The 17638-nt window shown below is 34.7% G+C and overlaps 1 protein-coding gene across 1 annotated transcript; it reads left to right on the forward strand.

Moving 5' to 3' along the window:
* Positions 1-5588: 5588 nt before the first annotated feature.
* LOC146145137 (zinc transporter ZIP6-like) lies at positions 5589-15965 on the forward strand. The gene is made up of 17 exons (XM_083389666.1): positions 5589-5697; positions 6563-6638; positions 6726-6805; positions 7120-7199; positions 7743-7964; positions 8573-8705; positions 9239-9292; positions 9605-9777; positions 9934-10086; positions 10937-11045; positions 11418-11500; positions 12441-12486; positions 12853-12894; positions 13404-13532; positions 13999-14178; positions 14375-14466; positions 14559-15965. The coding sequence occupies exons 1-17, from the start codon at positions 5694-5696 to the stop codon at positions 14715-14717; spliced, it is 1815 nt and encodes a 604-aa protein (XP_083245792.1). The 5' UTR covers positions 5589-5693; the 3' UTR covers positions 14718-15965.
* The last annotated feature ends 1673 nt before the right edge of the window (positions 15966-17638 follow it).

Genomic DNA, 17638 nt, shown 5'->3' on the forward strand with positions numbered 1-17638 from the left:
AACGCAGTAAAAGATACTATTCATAGTTGAATAAAGCACGATATGGTTTGTTTCTTTTTTAAATTACTTTAAGCAATAGGAATTCTGTGAGAATATATTTGTCGGTATTTCTCTTCAATTAGTTGTGTCTTTAAATTATGTGACGTTGCTTTGGCAGCTTACATGCATTTACTGCATTCAAGTCCAGATTTATAGTTTTTATATATTATTTAAAGAATCTATTTTGTGGTTGTTATGCCTTTCAAGGGTTAAAAGCCAACCGTGAATCTACAGCCCGTGATTTGTAATGGCTGATGTGGTGGCAATGGGAGTTTCTAAAATACACAACTTTTTTGCCTTGACATATTACAGTTCAAACAATAAAAATGCTTTATTTGGCTTGCAATTTACACTTTTATGTATAATGTTAGACAAACGCGAAAGTTCTATCGTTGTATTTATCCACACTTACGTTTAATATAATTTTACTTGATGCATACATACCCTGATAGTTTAAAACCAGCATCATTTTGTAACTTTTTATGTTGGACCATAAACAACTTTAATAAATTAGTTGTTTATCCAATAAAATGCTTTATTTATCTGACCGGCCTTCGATAATAAATAATGAGACGCTAAGAGGATTTCTTGCCAATTGCGGTCCAATACCATAGTTCGTAAGTCCAATTGACGGCAATGATAAACGTATATAGTGCATTAGATGTACTTATGACGACGTTTTAAAAATAAAGCACTTAACTCAACATTGTAATTACCAACGACATTAAAAAGCTACACGTGTTTATAGTTTGCATTTATACCTTGGTTATTGCTTTCTAGAACGACACACAAATACATACGTATTTCCAGGTGTTTGGAACTTATGTAAAGTATATTGTTATGAAGTTAGAATGATTAGGGATGTAGTTAGAAGTCCAATTATAACAGCCTTATATCAAGAGCGCAACGGAAGGTTTGCTTAATTTGCTGAAGGCGCTGTATTGCCGCAATGGAGAACGAAGTTTTTTAGCTTTTCCAAATGATGTTTTTTCGGTACGAGTTGCAGGCTTAGTTTGATTCAATGTTTTTGTCGAAAGCCATTTATAACACTTGATGTTTAAAGAAAAAGTCCCGAAAGATACGTCTGCTCATATCAACCAAAAAGACAATATTTTCGAATTAGAAAAGTTGTTAGATTTGCTAGGTAAACTAACAATATAGTTTTCGATCAGAGTAATTTATATATGATGGCAAGTTTACCCATTTGGACTCTCACAGTCTTAGGAAAGAAGTACCATACAAAAATCAGAGAGCCGATAAAATGCAAAGCTTTGAAATGCTTGCTTTATGTATTGAAGACGGTTCTTACTATTTAAATCGTTATGATTGGAAATTTTCAGTTGTTATTTAATTTTACCCTGTACAGCTATTTGAGTACCTTCGATTTACTAAACAAAAGCGGTAGTTTACGCCTACTGCGACTAATTACAGAGTAATAACAAAAATAACCTGCCAAATTCTTAAAACAGATAATAATTTGTTTGTTTTTTTATTTATGGAAAATCCGCTTCAATGCTAGGCTGCGCGGGTGTTAATAGACAATATATGCGACATCTTGACCTACGCCTATAAACTTATTTAGTGTTATTCTGTAAATCACCAGGATTTTATCAATGGTCGTTATCAGGTTAGCACTATTAAAACAATTTTATTGCCTCTGTGCGTTGTAGCCTTACAATTCAATAAATACTTGGTATCAAAATTATTTTATTTTATAAGAGTCTAAATCTTACGTTAATTTGTGTTTGGTGATTTTGTATAATGCACTCAATTCTTAAAAAAAGTTATTCTGATTTGATTTAATTACTTTGTAATTTGCGGTTGCAACAAATCGAATAAAACCCTTCAACAAATACTTAAGACCTACAACAAAACATAAAGTAGTCTGGATTATAATACCATAATATTAATACCAACAACAAAGTTAAGCCAAACACGCAGTAAAATTCACGATAGAATAAGACCTGGATCCGTCGGAATAAGTCCTAAATTAATCGAAATAAGGCTTAAATTTAAACGGACAAAATAATGCTAAAAATTATAGGGAGAGGGTGTGGGACGGTTGGGACATTGTTTGACATCGGTCATTTGGGTGTCGACGCTTGGGTGGTACCAGATCGTTTTCCACTGTTTGGGGTTAGGAAGGGGTAATGAGCTAGGTTAGAAATTGAGTTAGAGTTGAAATTTTTAGGAAAAAAAAAATCAACACCACGCTCCCAAAGAAGAAACTTTCTTGTGCCATTAAATTTTCAGGCTACTTACTTTACCTAACCAAGCTAACAAACACAATAACGATATTGATACCTATGTCGGACATAGGCATAATTGTCAGACAAAAGAAAGAAAACCATTCTTAGGCTCGACCTATACGCGCAAAGTGACATTATACGCTAACGTAATTCCAACGTTTTTGCGCTCGTCATCACAAGCTACGATTAGTGGTTCATTAACGTGATTGCAAGCTTTGAGTTGAATTGTGTATTATGACGTAATAGTCTTGCGTTGTGCTAATGAGAGTTACGTTTGCTTGCTGGCTTGCTGAGCTGCCACTTTTGTGCTTATTTGTTTATATTATTAGGAGAATCGTGAGCAGTTTAAAAAATGGCTAGGGGACCGTTGCGTAATTTTTTTAAAAAAGTTTGAGAACCACAGGGTTAGATCGTTCGTTCCTAAACTTTTTTTCACGCGACGCCCTGGGAAAAGTTTGTTTATTTTACCACGCACACATCGATAGGAATTTTAATGATTTTTGCTTATCTTTTTGTTTATAAAAAACGCACAGCAGAAAACAAGCAAAACAGGAGCGCAAGAAATTAACAAAATTTTAGGATACCAAATTAGCCTACGTGTGACATATGGTCATGCACGAGTTTGATTTAATTGAGTGTGTCGAGTAGAAAGGGCGTTAAACTGTCCGACAAAAACTTTAGTTCTATTTACGAATCGCTAATGTAATAATATTAATTGACGTCTAAACCTATTAAGGTCATGCTGTTACTTACCGGTAACACATTATGGTTTCCCTACCATTTTTAAGGATTACTGTAAACCCTGAATCTTCATAGATCAGGGATTCCCAACCTTTTTACGATCTCGTACCACTTGGACGACCTGGTGTGTCACGCGTACCACTTCTTCTAGAATAACTAATTGAATCGAATCATATGTTTATGTATATTTAGCTTATAACTAGCATTATTCAACGCTATTTATAGCTTAAGGCAGGGTGGTCCAAACCCAGGCCCACATCATTGTTTGTGGCCCGCGGAGCACTGTTGGATTATTGCAATGCGTACCTTTGAGGGCTTATTTAAATAAATCTAAGGGACAAACAGTAAGCATACTGCAATTGTTTGGTTATGATCACATTCTCACCAAATTCGCACCCAGGGTGTGGTATGAACGCCTAATAAAAAAACTATGTGTTAGACCGGTTTTAGAGAAGCTGCAGTGCGTCCTATATGGAACTTTCCTTTTAAAATGGCTGATTTGCCAACTCTTTAGTTATATTTGCGTTTTAAAGCAAATGTACGAAAAAATAAGTATTGTTCTACAGGTTTTCACTGTGACTTTAGGCTAAACGCCCTGACCCTTTCCAAGATGCAATTTTAACCATATTGATCTGGTTAACAAAACTTTTTTGCGCAAAATTATAACGCCGTTGTAATTTAGCGATTGTGTAGTACGCAACATCTCACTTACGCGAGCATTCTACGCTTTAAAACACCGTCTTCTAAATTAAAACTTTGTCAAATACGCATTTTTGCGCTTCGCGCACACCATTTTCCCCAGTCTCATAACATTAGATTTATTTATACACAAGTTTGAAGATAAAAGCAAGTTTCTGGATCTTATATGTCTTTCGATGTTACTTTGTGACGTCATCTTTAAAATTTCATGCCCGACTAAACGAAAAACGTTTAAAACGAAAAACGATCCGCTCCTTGTACGCATGTAGCCCACTTTATATGACCCGCAAAGCATATGCAAGAAATATTGTGGCCCGCGATGCAGTCAACCTTGGACCGCCCTGGCTTAAGATATAAAACAGTAGATTATAACTATCAAGAGCAATCATTTGACATAATTAACTCCCACTGTTCCACAGCGTTGTACGCTTTAAAAAAAAGCAATGGTGCTTCCCGTTGACAATTAAAATGGCCTGTATTTTGAAGATTGCATAGTTTTTATGTAAACATAACTATAGAAACCAACTGTAAAGTTGTGAATCTAGGATTTTGTGATAAAAATGGAAGCTACTCACGTACCACCTGAAAAACCTTCGCGTGCCACCAGTGGTACGCGTACCACAGGTTGGGAACCCCTGTCATAGATGTATGATTGACTGCCTAGGAATATATGTACGGTCAAACTAAGTGGCATGTTTTGCGTCTTGGGTGCAATACAGTCGCTTTTTTAAGTTTTTTCCTTAACTTCTAACTGCTCGAGCTCTCATTTTTGCGCCGAAGTGAATCATTATTAAAAAATAGTAAATATTGATTAATTGCTAAAGTTTAGTAATAATGAGTTGGGAAATGTTCACCTCAAAGAATAATAATTTTAATTTTATTGTCACAGTTAAATTTTAGTAGGAGTCCTTGGAGTCCTTGTGCGAAGCTCTTAATAATAGAAACGACGCACCAAAGGGAGGACATCGCCACGCACAGTTTGAGAACCACTGAGTTAAAAAAAGGTTATATAGGCCTTGTTTGGGCAATTTAGGGTTTTTACGACTGGTTTAGGTCTTATTTCGATTTAGAAGTTATTACGACTATCACTATTAGGTTTTAGTCCTCTTTTAGTCTTATTCCGAACTGTGTTTTATTTCGACGTTCATGTTGTTCCAATTTCGATATTGTAGCTGCAGTTTGTCATGAACATGAATGTACCCGTAGCCTACCTTGTTTTAATTATAAAACAAACTATTACTACTCTGTAATTCCCCCACCTGTTTATCGCATTATTACAGTTGTAGCTTTGTCTTACTAAACATTGCCTAAGTAGATTATTGTTATTATAGAAAGATTTTGCTGTACATTAATGGACTGGGGGGGGGGGGGGGGCAAAATAGTAAAAAATGTTATGCTGCGTCACAATTGTCGTTTACGACGATATGTTGAAGTGGACCGCTTTTATTATCGAAGAGTCGCCAATCAGCGATCGAATACCGGACAGAAAGAACCGACTGCTGTTTTGACCGGCTCGGGTTCGGTTAAGATTGGAGTAGGCTAACCACCAAATATTCGGTTCAACTTCGGTTAAGGTCCGTTCACACTACAGCTACATTGAGCTGAACAAAGCATAGTTAGCATTTAAGTTCGATTTGTGGCGAGCCCAGCTATAGAAAAACGTTACGTTTTGCTCAGTGCAGCTGTAATGAAAACAATTTCACGCCCAGCTTAGCTCAGTGCAGCTGTAGTGTAAATAGGCCTTTAGACTCAAGTTCGGTTACATGTTGAGTAAAATTAGCCCGAAACCGGTTCATAAAACTCCGGTTCGGATTCGCTTCGACTACCTAGTAAAAACTGACTATAACATAAATGTTTTTTAGTCGCTTTGTCGCCACCTAGAAATACCACGTAGTTTTGTTTTGTTGTTCTTTTGCACACGGCACAAGATTCACCGGTACTACGCACGTTTCGTGTGAAAATAATATGGGTAAGTACTAGAAATGTGTTTCCCTTTTCATATCTGCATCTCAGATTGAAAACGAAGTTTCCTAAAACTGGGCGGCTGTAAATAAAAATAAATACCTACTAAAAACTATAAGCAAAGCTTAAGTTTCGAGCGGCAGAATGAAATGTACGGCGATTTTACCACGAAATGCGCGGCTATGAGTGCAACAGGCTAAACTTTCCAAACTAGTGTGAACTTTCGCAAGCAGTTATAACTGCTTTTAACATAAGTATTTTTCTTGATGTACTTAAACTTGAATTAGACTTTTTTTGTAGTACGCTTCATATTTTAGGCATGAACTTTTTATGTTTAAAGATAAAATAGATATGACAAAATTTGGCGCTGGTCTAGAATCCTGCCACGCGTTTAAATAGTTGTTAAATCAACGCGTATTATTTGGGTCAGGGTAAGAGTTAGCATATGGCTGGTTTAATTGTTATTATTGTGTTTATTCTCCAATATTTACTTCTTTCTTGCAATTGTAAGATTCTAGACCAGCGTCTAACATTGTGTTATAACATTATGTTATGTTTCTCCCTGTTGTATGTTTTACTAAATAATTCAATATTAAGCAGGCAATCACAATTTACTATGTTTGCACCTAACTGCTTTACATTAGTTATGCCTAGAACTTGCCATTTCAATGTACATAACCGCTAATAGGGTTTCTTTTAAACAAGTCAATTAGTTGGTTTTGTTAAATTAGAATTAAAGGATAAATATTGTATTTAGTTAAGTTTTCTAATATCTTAAAAACGGAAAACAAAACACAGCTTCAAATTTGTGGTGTGGCATTTTTGCATAATTGCCAGTTGCCACACTTATATTTTATTATTTTAACTTACAGTGTTTTCAATTTTTGCAAAATTATGTTCCGCTTTCAATAAGCAATTGCAGATCCAGACAAGTAATAAATTATTTAGGTAAGTTAATAAAGCATTATTGTTGTTTTGGATTAACCAAGTTACAAGTAGTGTTTTAGTTGAATATATATATTATTATTTTCATAGCTTTTTCTGTTGTCTTCAAAGCCTACTGGTTTGCTGTTTCTTTTGCTTTTCTTCAATATGCATTGTTGCAAGTAGTCAAGGTGAGCAGTAAGGGTAGGGCAGTAAAATAAAATAAAAATATAGTATTTTTGTAATTTGCAAACTGCAATAGTGCAAAAAAAAGTTAATATAGGTAGTATTTGTGTGTCTAAAAATATTTTTCTTTGTGGTTGATGTATAGGAATATATAATATGTATGGTATTGTGCTCATTTTGCCAAATATTGCCATCAGGTTTTACTGTAAAAGGAAAATATTTTGTATGTAACAAAACACGCCCTAAATGCTTTGAACACTTTAATTCAAAAGGTTAAAAGTTGCTTTTTAGTAAATACTGCTGTTTTCTTCTGTGTTAGATGTTCCTGCCGAAGCACCGCCTTTCAAAAGCCAATGTGATGGAGGAATTTGCACACTGCAATTTAATGCTTCACAAAGGGTTTGTTGTATTTTTGTTTTAAGCTCTAGTACACTTCTAAATAAAACTACTTAGCTCAAATGAAATGTTTTTTTTTTAGGTAGCGGCAGATAATTGGTAGATTTTTTGTTTTTTCGTACACAGAATTCACATATAAAAGAATTTTGATTTTAGGCCAACTATACTTACCGAAACAAAAAACTTGTTTGCTTAGCTAAAATCTAATTTTACTTCCTGATATTTTTAATGATGAAATATTTTTTTAATCTTTTTCAGCCTTTTCATGTTACACAAAGCGACATGAGCATGTTATACTCTTTAAGAAAATAAAGTTCCTCAAACCTAACCTAATCTAGAAAAATTATTTTTTGCTGTTATATACAGTATATAATGTTAGAGAATCACTGATATGGTCATTCCTAACTTAAGGTAAAAAGGCAATTTTGAAGCCTAGTGCTGTAAAATTAATAGCTTTGATGTATTTTTGTTAAAATATTGAAATAAATATATTTAGTGATTTTTAAACACAAGGATGACTGTTTTATTATTTTTATTGCATTTTAGGTATTGCACAACATGCTTGCCTACACTGAAGCCATTTTTGATGAATTTAGAAGTGGTCCTGCAATCAATAACACTGACCTGAATCACTTTCTTACCCAAGTGGGAATCCTTAAAGGCAAAACTGAAGAAGATAGTGATTTGTATTTATACTATGATGATTATGACGATAGTTTCTTGTTTGCGGATAATTACACAGATCCAGATGTTGTACTTAACTCTTTGGTAAAAATGTTTTTTGATCATAATATTTTTTAGGTTTTGTTTTTTGATCATAATGTTTTTTAGGTTATGTTTAAACAAAATAAAAGAGAAGTATGACTTTAATAAAAAGATAAACTTTTACCAACAAAATCATTGTTGTGTGACAACATAAAATATTTGACTTCCTTATATGACTGGAAGTTTATATTGGGTAATGCTTGCATGTTTTAAACATAATATAAACTTTTGTTAACATATTACTGTTAAACAAATTGTTCTTACTGAATGCCAATGTAGGCTCATGTTTTGGACACTACTTTGTTTAATATTTTGAAACTAAATATGGAATGTAGTTAAATAAATATCCACTTGTTTATAGAATTTGGTTAAATATGCATTCAAAGTTTTAAATGTTTATTTTTGTAATTTTAATATATTTACTCTGCATCATACTATCTCTGTAAATGCACAGCTTGACTTAATAACCATGGGATCTTTTCGCTATCTATGTGCTATTTTCTGTGCTCTTTTTTTAAGTGTTCTTAAATTGCACAAAAATAGATTGATATTTATTCTTGCAAAGTTACTACAATTTGTTAATAAAAAAATAACAAGTTAATTTCTTGCAGTGCCTTGCCTCTGAAGAAGATGCAATGAAAGAGCATGCTGGGGAAAAGGAGGGTGAACTGAAGCTTACTGATTTTTGGCTGCTTTTACCTCGCTTTATGTATGACCTTTCACAAGAAGATTGTTCTAAGGATGGTTTGTCAAAGTGTTTTATTCTTATGGCCAATATTCCACTATATAGCATTATTGTCGGTATATTGCAATTATCCTACCCATATAGTGCTATCCAAATTAAATTTTATATTTTATAAAACGTTTTAAAGCATTTAAAAACAAACAAGTTTCCTAATGTTTAGAAATACAAAAAAAAAGTTAAAAGTAAAGAAATACATAAAAAAGTGGTTGCCTCACAGTGTTACAAAACATAGTTGTGTAATTAAATAGGTAGGTAAACTGAACGTAACTTTTATTTTTATTAGTTATAAAAAGTTGGTTACCAGTATGAGGTATCGCTTGACAAAGCATAAAAAATATATTGTATCGTGTTAGTCAGAAAAAGTTTTTTGGGCAATTTCTTCTCTTGAAGTTCACTAATGTGCCGCGCTACACAGTCTGTGAAGCACTGATGTATAATCCCATGGTATCCTATTCGGATGAATTCACATTACTTATCTGTTATGTCTGTTCTTAAAATTGAATTTATTGCCTACCTTTGTTGTTTTTTTCAGCTCATGACCATGGAAGTCATGGAAACTCACCTTCTCGTGAAAACCGCGGAAAAGGTAAATAGAATATCTGTATCAGATTTGATGCAATGCATATAATTCCAAACCACAGGTGGTGAAAAAAGTTGGACCTTAACATTATGGCTTGGTTTACTTGCTCCATTGTTTAAATTAAGTAGGCCGACATCCCAAAATAAAATGTTGACTATCTTTAACTTGGTTAAACTTAATTTATAAATTTGCAATAAAAAGGATACTATTACCATTTTGCCCAGGTGTAGTAATTAAACTCAAGGTTCATTATAGTTACACACTAAGTAGCATGCAACCACTAAAAAATTTGTAGTCCTAATGTTATTTTATTTGCAGTGTGGGGCATTGCGATTGTATCAGTGGCGGTGATTAGCCTTCTTAGCATTGTTGGTATAATGATTGTGCCTTTGATGAAGCATTCGATTTATTTTAATCGTCTCCTCTCCTTTCTGGTGGCTCTTGCAGTTGGCACCTTGATTGGTGATGGACTGCTGCATCTTCTGCCCCATGTATGTCCAAGCAACAATGTTTTTGTTTATTAAACTTTTTTAATAATAGTTCATCAAAAAAAAATGAAATTGCTTTTCCTTTTTATTATTTAAGTTCATTTTTATGTTTTTTTGTTTAATTTCCCCTAAATTAGAACATACATATTGTTTATTTAGGCAATGGCTGGAGGCCATGATGGCCACGACCACAGTGTAGAAGGAGTAGTTGAAGAAGAACAAAAAAAGGTCTTGAAATGCCTTGTTGCAGTGCTTGGTATCTACATGTTCTTTGTATTTGAAAGTGTGATGGGTCTTCTCAGGAAACGTAAGGTAAGTAACAACTCTTACTTAACGAATAACTACTGTTATTGCTTTTTTAGGTTGTTAGTGTGCAACGCTAATGCAATTGCTATGTTAAAGTGTTACATTATTTCGATCTAGTGTTAATTGACACTAATCTCTAAACAAGTAATATTTGGTGTATTGTATACTAATATTTAAGACCAACACAACCGCTTTATCTGGGAACAACCCAGCCCATATACCGACTTCCTTTCCAGAATTGTATTTTACTTTGTGTGACATTCAGCCGATGTAGCCTCCCCAGTGTTTGAGCCATACTCTTGAGTGTTGAAAATTGCATAAGTTTACCTTCATTGAAAAAAGGAAAAACGCCTTTGGATAACAATATCACACGTAATTTCAATGTCTTATATTTCGCATACTAGAGCCAATTCATAAACCAATTTGTAAAATGGCGTTTTCGCCCTCAGACGACGCGAATAATCCAAAACGACTCTAACAAACTTATGTTGACCTTTGTTATTTAACACAATAACACATGGACAATGCACACCAAATGGGAAACGCGCAGATAGGTCTGTCTGTTTTGTTTCCTAAATCTTTGCCTGTTTCCTAATTGTTTGCGATGATTACAAAAAAAAATCACATTAAATTGTTTTTTGGGAACTGTGCTTTCCAGAACTATGTATGTGCATCAAAATATAAAGGCAGGTTCTCTAATTACAAAAAAGAAACAGAGATTAAGTAGAACGAAAAGTCTGGTGCTAATCACCAGACTGGTGCTGAGGGAAAATTATAAATTATTTTTCGACTAAGATAAAACCCCATTTAAAAATGATAAACTTAGAAAATATATGTCATGTGTTTTATTCCCAAGAAAAATATGAGAAAGAACGGCCAAGCTCACAAATCACCATCTGATCTTACCGTTGTTTCACCTGTTAAAAGTACAGAAGCCTTTCTTCCAACAGGAAATGATATAAAAGGTACTTCTCTATAAAATAATTATGGTAAATTATTTTTTGCTTTGTTGTTGTTGCAACAACAGTCTTTTTGGTTAATGTTTTCTTATTATTTCTTTTGTTTTTTTAAGTTGCCTCAAAATATTGTCTATATTTTACCACTCTCAAAATTATTTTTTATCTCTTTAAAAGTAAACCGAGAGATTATGTCAGACAAACATTTGCCTTTGCAAAATTACTATTAATCGGGCAGTTTGCATTTATTGTACAATACTACAATTTAAATGAATTGGATTATTACCATTTTAAAAATAACATGTAAACAGGAGAAAATTTTTGCATGTAAGTTTAATTATATGCGTAATGTGTGAACTGTAATGTAATGTCATAATTTAGAGTCCATTCAGCGATCTGAAGACAAGCCTTTTATGAGATCTTCTCATGATGATGAAGAGATTAATGGATCACACGATAGTGATGTGAGTGCATTTTGGCTTTTTTTTTTATAAGTTGCACTTCTGGTAAAGAATTAAATTTTCTGCATCCTTTGGAACTAAGTTTAATTGCAATACCAACACTGGTCAAGGAAATTTCACTTTTCAACGAGAATGCTTTTATATTTGGTCACAGGATTTCATAGCCTAGTTGCCTTTTTGTTCGTCGCTAACTACACCATGGTGTTCTGGAAAGAAGTTCAAGTAATAGTGCTGAAAATGCATTTTGAGTAACATGCATAACCGATCTATATGTTAAACTAAGCAGATCATCAACACCTAGCAGAAAAGAATGCAACTTGCATTTTCTAAAAAGTTAGCACACAGTCACTATAAAGGCCAGCCAAGCACATAATTCCGGCATTTTGCAATGTACATCCTAAATTTTACTAACATGTTGAGTGTTGACCCATCAAGATTCCTGGCATTTTGCATAGTTGAGTAGGTCAAACTTTTTGTAGAGAAATGCTAAACATAGAACGCCACTTTTCTGTTTCTCGAAAATTAACATTTTTGGAGGGTAACGATTGCGATATCACTCACTTACGGTTTTCTTATAGGTCAGTCTCTTCTGATGCGTGAATCACATGAATGTTGGACAATGTCACCGTGCGCAATGTGCTAATATTAATAATACACCTAGCACAACAACATTGAAGGCAGATAAAAAATCAGGCCCCAAAATACTCTAAATTTACCACATCTCCGTTTAAATTTGCTGTTGACCAGTGTAATCCATTTGTTTAAATAACACGCAATATATCTTTGTTAAAAAGTACCCTTTGCTATTTTAATGAAAATGTCTGACGCCTAATTTACATTTATGCAGTACTGTATTTTTCCTTCCCTGTAAATCAGGGTATATTCTGTCTAATTCATATTTTCTTGTTACGTGAAGTCAATTAATTATATTCGTCTTTTCCAGGGTTGCTGTCATAAAGTATGCGAAACAAATGGGTCAAGACCCTTTCGTAAGTTTGTTTTAGAAATGGTTGGGAAACGAATTTTTTTTTGTACAATACTAACACTGTTTTACAACAAACGTTTGGCAGCATTTAAAAAAATATATCTCGGGCTTTTTTGCCATGAATGAATGGTATACATATGTAACTCTGAAACGAGTTTTCGTCATTCACTTATTGCGCAGCAAACATTATATTTATACGAAAAAAATGTTGGGTGGACGACCGGACGTATAACAGTTCAACAAATATATCGCGTATAGAAGTGGTTATATTGTCGTTGTTTTTTTATCAGGCGCCCCTATAAATGGTATCGCCAAACATAAATTTATATATTTCTGTTTCTTAGACGCTCAATTTGGTTTGTTTTTACAGATACTTTTGAAGAAGCTTTGGTAATACCTGAAATTAAATTAGGTAAGTAATCCGGATCTGTTTTAGTAGTGTCATTCTATTTATTTAAAGTACATCACAAAATGCAAAAAAACGTAATGCTTAACACAATTTTATACCGAACACGTTGAGCTACATAATGGAATTATTAATGTAAAGAAAGGGATCCTGCAAGTATCCTGCATATTAAACAACCTTTATGCTCGGCTGTGTTGCCTTTATTGTTAACTGTTACTTCTGTTAAACACTGCTATAAACGCTTTCTAACCGATCATGAGGTTTCGTTCTTTTCTGGAGTACTGTCTTCCTGCAACATTAGATTTAAGTACGTTTTAAATTTTCACCATCATTTCTATAAGCTGTGGCGCTCGGCTTAAGTGGTGTTATATAAGTTTTGTACAAATTTCGGAGGTATTGATTTAGTGGCGTGATATTGATGGCTTTTTACACTTTGTTTAATTTCGTAGAAGTGAAGTAGAGTTTGCAAACTACCGCGTTATTTGTAAAAGTGTTATATTTCTTGGTAATTGCAGACAACCCACACCACCATGGACACAGTCACCACAATCCTGATCTCGCAGCTGACTCTGGTATTAAGGACATGGCTTGGATGATTGTCATGGGCGACGGACTTCATAACTTTAGCGACGGTTTAGCTATAGGTAGTTTTTTTAATATCGATCAGTAACTGCTTACTCCATAAAATCTTGGTATGTTGATATACATGATGAAAAACTAATCTTTTTGTACAAGAAAAAAAAACATTTTGCAAATCGTTCAAATTAGAAAAAATAAATTATAGCATTATTTCCCGCAAAGAGTACATCGTAACAAGTCCATTTGTTATGTTCAATTAAAACCAAACGTCAGCACGCCAACCAATAAAGTAAAAACGAAGAAGCTTTCAGCGTCCGCTTCACGTATCACCCTTCTTTTTTACTATGGTGGTTAGCGTTAAACGCAGCTTGTGTTGAACGTTCTGTAGTAGTTTTCAAAAAAATTATCTTATTTATGTGAAAAATCTAAAAATTACGTGTGTTAGGGCAGTTAGGCTGTTGCGGTTATGAAATATGGTTAATATCGCCCTCACTGCTGTCACTTTTTTCAAAACATTTGTTTGCATTTCAGGTGCCGCTTTCAGCAGCGGCATACCGGCCGGTCTCAGCACCTCCCTAGCGGTCTTCTGTCACGAACTTCCGCATGAGTTGGGCGACTTTGCTGTGCTCATCAACGCGGGCATGTCCATCAAGCAGGCAATTCTCTACAACGGGATGTGCGCCTGTTTGGCCTTCGTCGGTGTTATAATAGGTGCGTGTAGTCACGCCATTAACTGTTGTTTTTAAAACTGACCTAAACCGTTTGTCACAGTTTAAAGTGGTATAATCTGCCTTTTGAATAAGGATATTTTATTGTGTACCTATGCGTAAAAAATATAACTGAAAAAAAGCAAAAAAAAACTTCAGCTTTTCACCTATACCTATATTCGCCCGACTTTTCTCTCCAGGAATGGCAATCGGCGAATACACGACGTCAGTGAAACTCTGGATTCTCGCCGTGACGGCTGGTGGCTTTCTGTACGTGGCTCTTGTCGACATGGTGAGTCTCTTGGTCTAATTTAATATTGGAGTGGGGCCAGTTTGGCAATAATCCTAAGCTTGTTTTTGCCATAAATGCCATTTCGAATTTAGGTTCCCCAAATGCTGGAGTGCAGTTTGCAAAAAGATGGCCTTTTCCGCTTTGCCTACCAGAACGTCGGTTTCCTATTGGGCGTCGTCATTATGCTTCTCATCGCCCTCTTCGAGGGCTCGTTCCAGGCTGTGTTTGGCCTAAGCGGTCACGCCCATTAAACTCCTCGACTGCCGACCAATATTTTTATGGCGTTTAAAAGTTCAAAATAACGAACAGCGTAGTAGCAGCGATGCTGTCTAGTATGCTGACCTGTTTATACCAATATAATTTTTGCGCGCGATTGAAACTTTGTTCTGTAATGCTTCCCTTTTGGACGTTGAGCTGCTTTCCTTTGATCTGTTTCTATTTTTATGTCAGATACGAAATTATGTATTATTCTACAAATTCCTTTTTTTCGTCTGTGTGTCAATTTTAACAACATTCCCACTGATAGTCTTCTGTATTGCGTACTAACAAAAAATTTATGTTGCATAATATAGTTAAAACAATCATTTTTCATTGTTTTTTAATTTGTTTGCGTTGCTGTTGGGGTTTTGTGGCATTATATGTGCGAAGATAATGTCAAACATTAAATTAATTATATATTTTAACAGGAGTTATTGTAAAATTACTCATATCTAACCTTCTTAGCGTAGTGATGGGCTGCCGATTATCTTTGCGACTAAGTCCCCGAAAGCATTACCGTGTTTTTTCTGAGGCTAATAATTCGTTTGCAGAAATTAAGGTTGACAGTCAATAAAATATACAACACTTCCTACTAGTTCCATTATGATGAATATGTAGGTACGCTTGAAACAATTCTATGTTATTCTGTTGTTAGTTAGTTATTTGTTGTCTTTGTACCTAATTTGTGTTTAGTAATTTATTCAATTTTTGCTGCCGCCAACAGACATCTGCAAAATGACGTTTATGTTTTTTGTCAGGCCCTATATAATTTAAAGCGAGTGCAAATATTATTTCTGTTTTATCGCATCTTATTAATACAAATCATTTCTATCCGCGGACGTTTTCTTGCATTGTCAACCAGCATGTATCCTCTATTATTAGTTTTTCTGGCTATCTATACTTGTACATATGCCACCGTTGTATGTATGTTTTGTCGCCCTTCGCCTTTGGCTGATGCATATCTAGTATTTTCTGTTATTCACTCTCTTTTTAAATTGCATTTGGCTCCTTAGTTGGAGTTTTAGCAATGCATCTATTTGGCATTATACTTTGCATTTGATATTAGTATTTATTTTGTTATTTACTCAGTCACCCACGGCCAACGCCAATATTTAGGTACACTTTTGAAGTGAAGCGTTGCTGTTTGTGTTTATCCGGTGATGAATGTCTTTATTTTTATTAAAATGTACCCAGCGGCATGGTAATACCAATTGAAATAAAACGTGCAGAACGTTTTCCAATTTGCTTGTTACAATGTGAGCCGTTGAGATAGAGTGTAATATTAAAACTTTAGCAAACGGAAGTTTTAAATCGGAATATAGGAAGCAATCTCTAATAATATTCGGAATGGCCTACATAACTTGTTTGCCCAAACCATTGAGCGATTTTTGTCAACTAAAGAAGGAAAGAATTATAGTAGCCTACTATCTTCTAAAATTGCCTAATTTTGTATTTTTTAAGCTCATAAGTTAAATAGGAATAGAATAAATTTTTTGTTTGTTTTTGTAGGAATTCCTAACGTAATTTTTTGATTTATTTTGACATTTATCGAAGATTATAACAAAAAAACAAATATTTATCTTCGGTAAATCGTAAATGATTACAATATTTTATAAAATAATAAGATTTAAAACTTAATTTTGTACGCACGTGAATTTGGTATTTACAAGGTATTTTGTATTTGGTGTTCTCCTTCATGTGTGATATTATCGTTTTTTAGCTCAGAACAGTAAACCGCTGGTTTATTTTGTCTGTCTTAGTGTACGGATCGTGTGTTGATATATAACTTGACTTCCATTATAGCCGGTGTAGCCAACTTATGTTTGATTACAATCGACTGAAATATATTTAGAGACTTTCGATCGACTGGTTTGTTAAAATACACAAGAACACTTATTAAACAATTTGGGCGTTATGCATTTCAAGCCAGCGATGGTGGTTAATTTGTTACATGTCAAAGAACGCTTAATTAGGCTTGTCCAGACAACAATTGGAATTTTTATTACTTCGCATGTGTGCGACAGCTATTCTGTAGTGACGTAACACATATACGAGGCGATCGACCAGGTGAAATGTGGCGTTCTACCCAGGGGCGGATTAAGGCGGGGGCTGCAGCCCCAGGCCCACCAACAAAATAGGTCCACCGCAAACAATTTAATAAGACCAACTGATGTTATCTTTGTATAACAATTTATATTCTAGAGCAGCGGTTCCCAACATGGGGTCCGTACAGCAGTTTCAGAGGGTCCGCAAGGAGAATTAGTCTTTAAGTGTTTAAACATTAGTCTATGTTTTAAACATTTATCTGTCATCATTATTGTCTTTAGTTATACTTTATTATTCGATCATATAGCGTGTTTTATGATGTCTCTTGTAACATCACAAATCATCTATTATACTGTACTACCCGTTGTAAGCGAATCGTTCGCCTTAGTTAGAAACAGGGCTGCGGAGTCGGAGTCGGACTCGGGGCTCGGGTCTCGACGGAGTCGGTTTGTTTTGCCGGAGTCGGACTCGGGACTCGAGTAAGCCCGCGGAAAACTACCCGAGTCCCGAGTCCGACGTGCGCATGCGCAGTATCAAATTTTAAAACTGTTAAGGCGGCAAAATGTAAGTAGTAAAAGTGTAAATAGCAAATGGTGAAATATTTTAAACCATGTAATGCGGGTGGATCAATAATGACACCAATATGAGTGTATTGCAGAAAATCCACCTTAATTTAGTTGCGTAAATGGGTAAAATACAGGCTGTAGAGTCACAGCTGGAATCGGGACTTTTTTTATCTTACATTTGTCCGGAGTCGGACTCGGGAGTCCGACTCGGGTGTATTTTTTTGGCCGGAGTCGGACTCGGAAGTCGGACTCGGGTTGTTTTTAACCGACTCCGCAGCCCTGGTTAGAAAGTTGGTACTTTA

Source organism: Ascidiella aspersa, chromosome 5 (genome assembly GCF_963924565.1).
Source record: "Ascidiella aspersa chromosome 5, kaAscAspe10.2, whole genome shotgun sequence".
Taxonomy (NCBI): Eukaryota; Metazoa; Chordata; class Ascidiacea; order Phlebobranchia; family Ascidiidae; genus Ascidiella; species Ascidiella aspersa.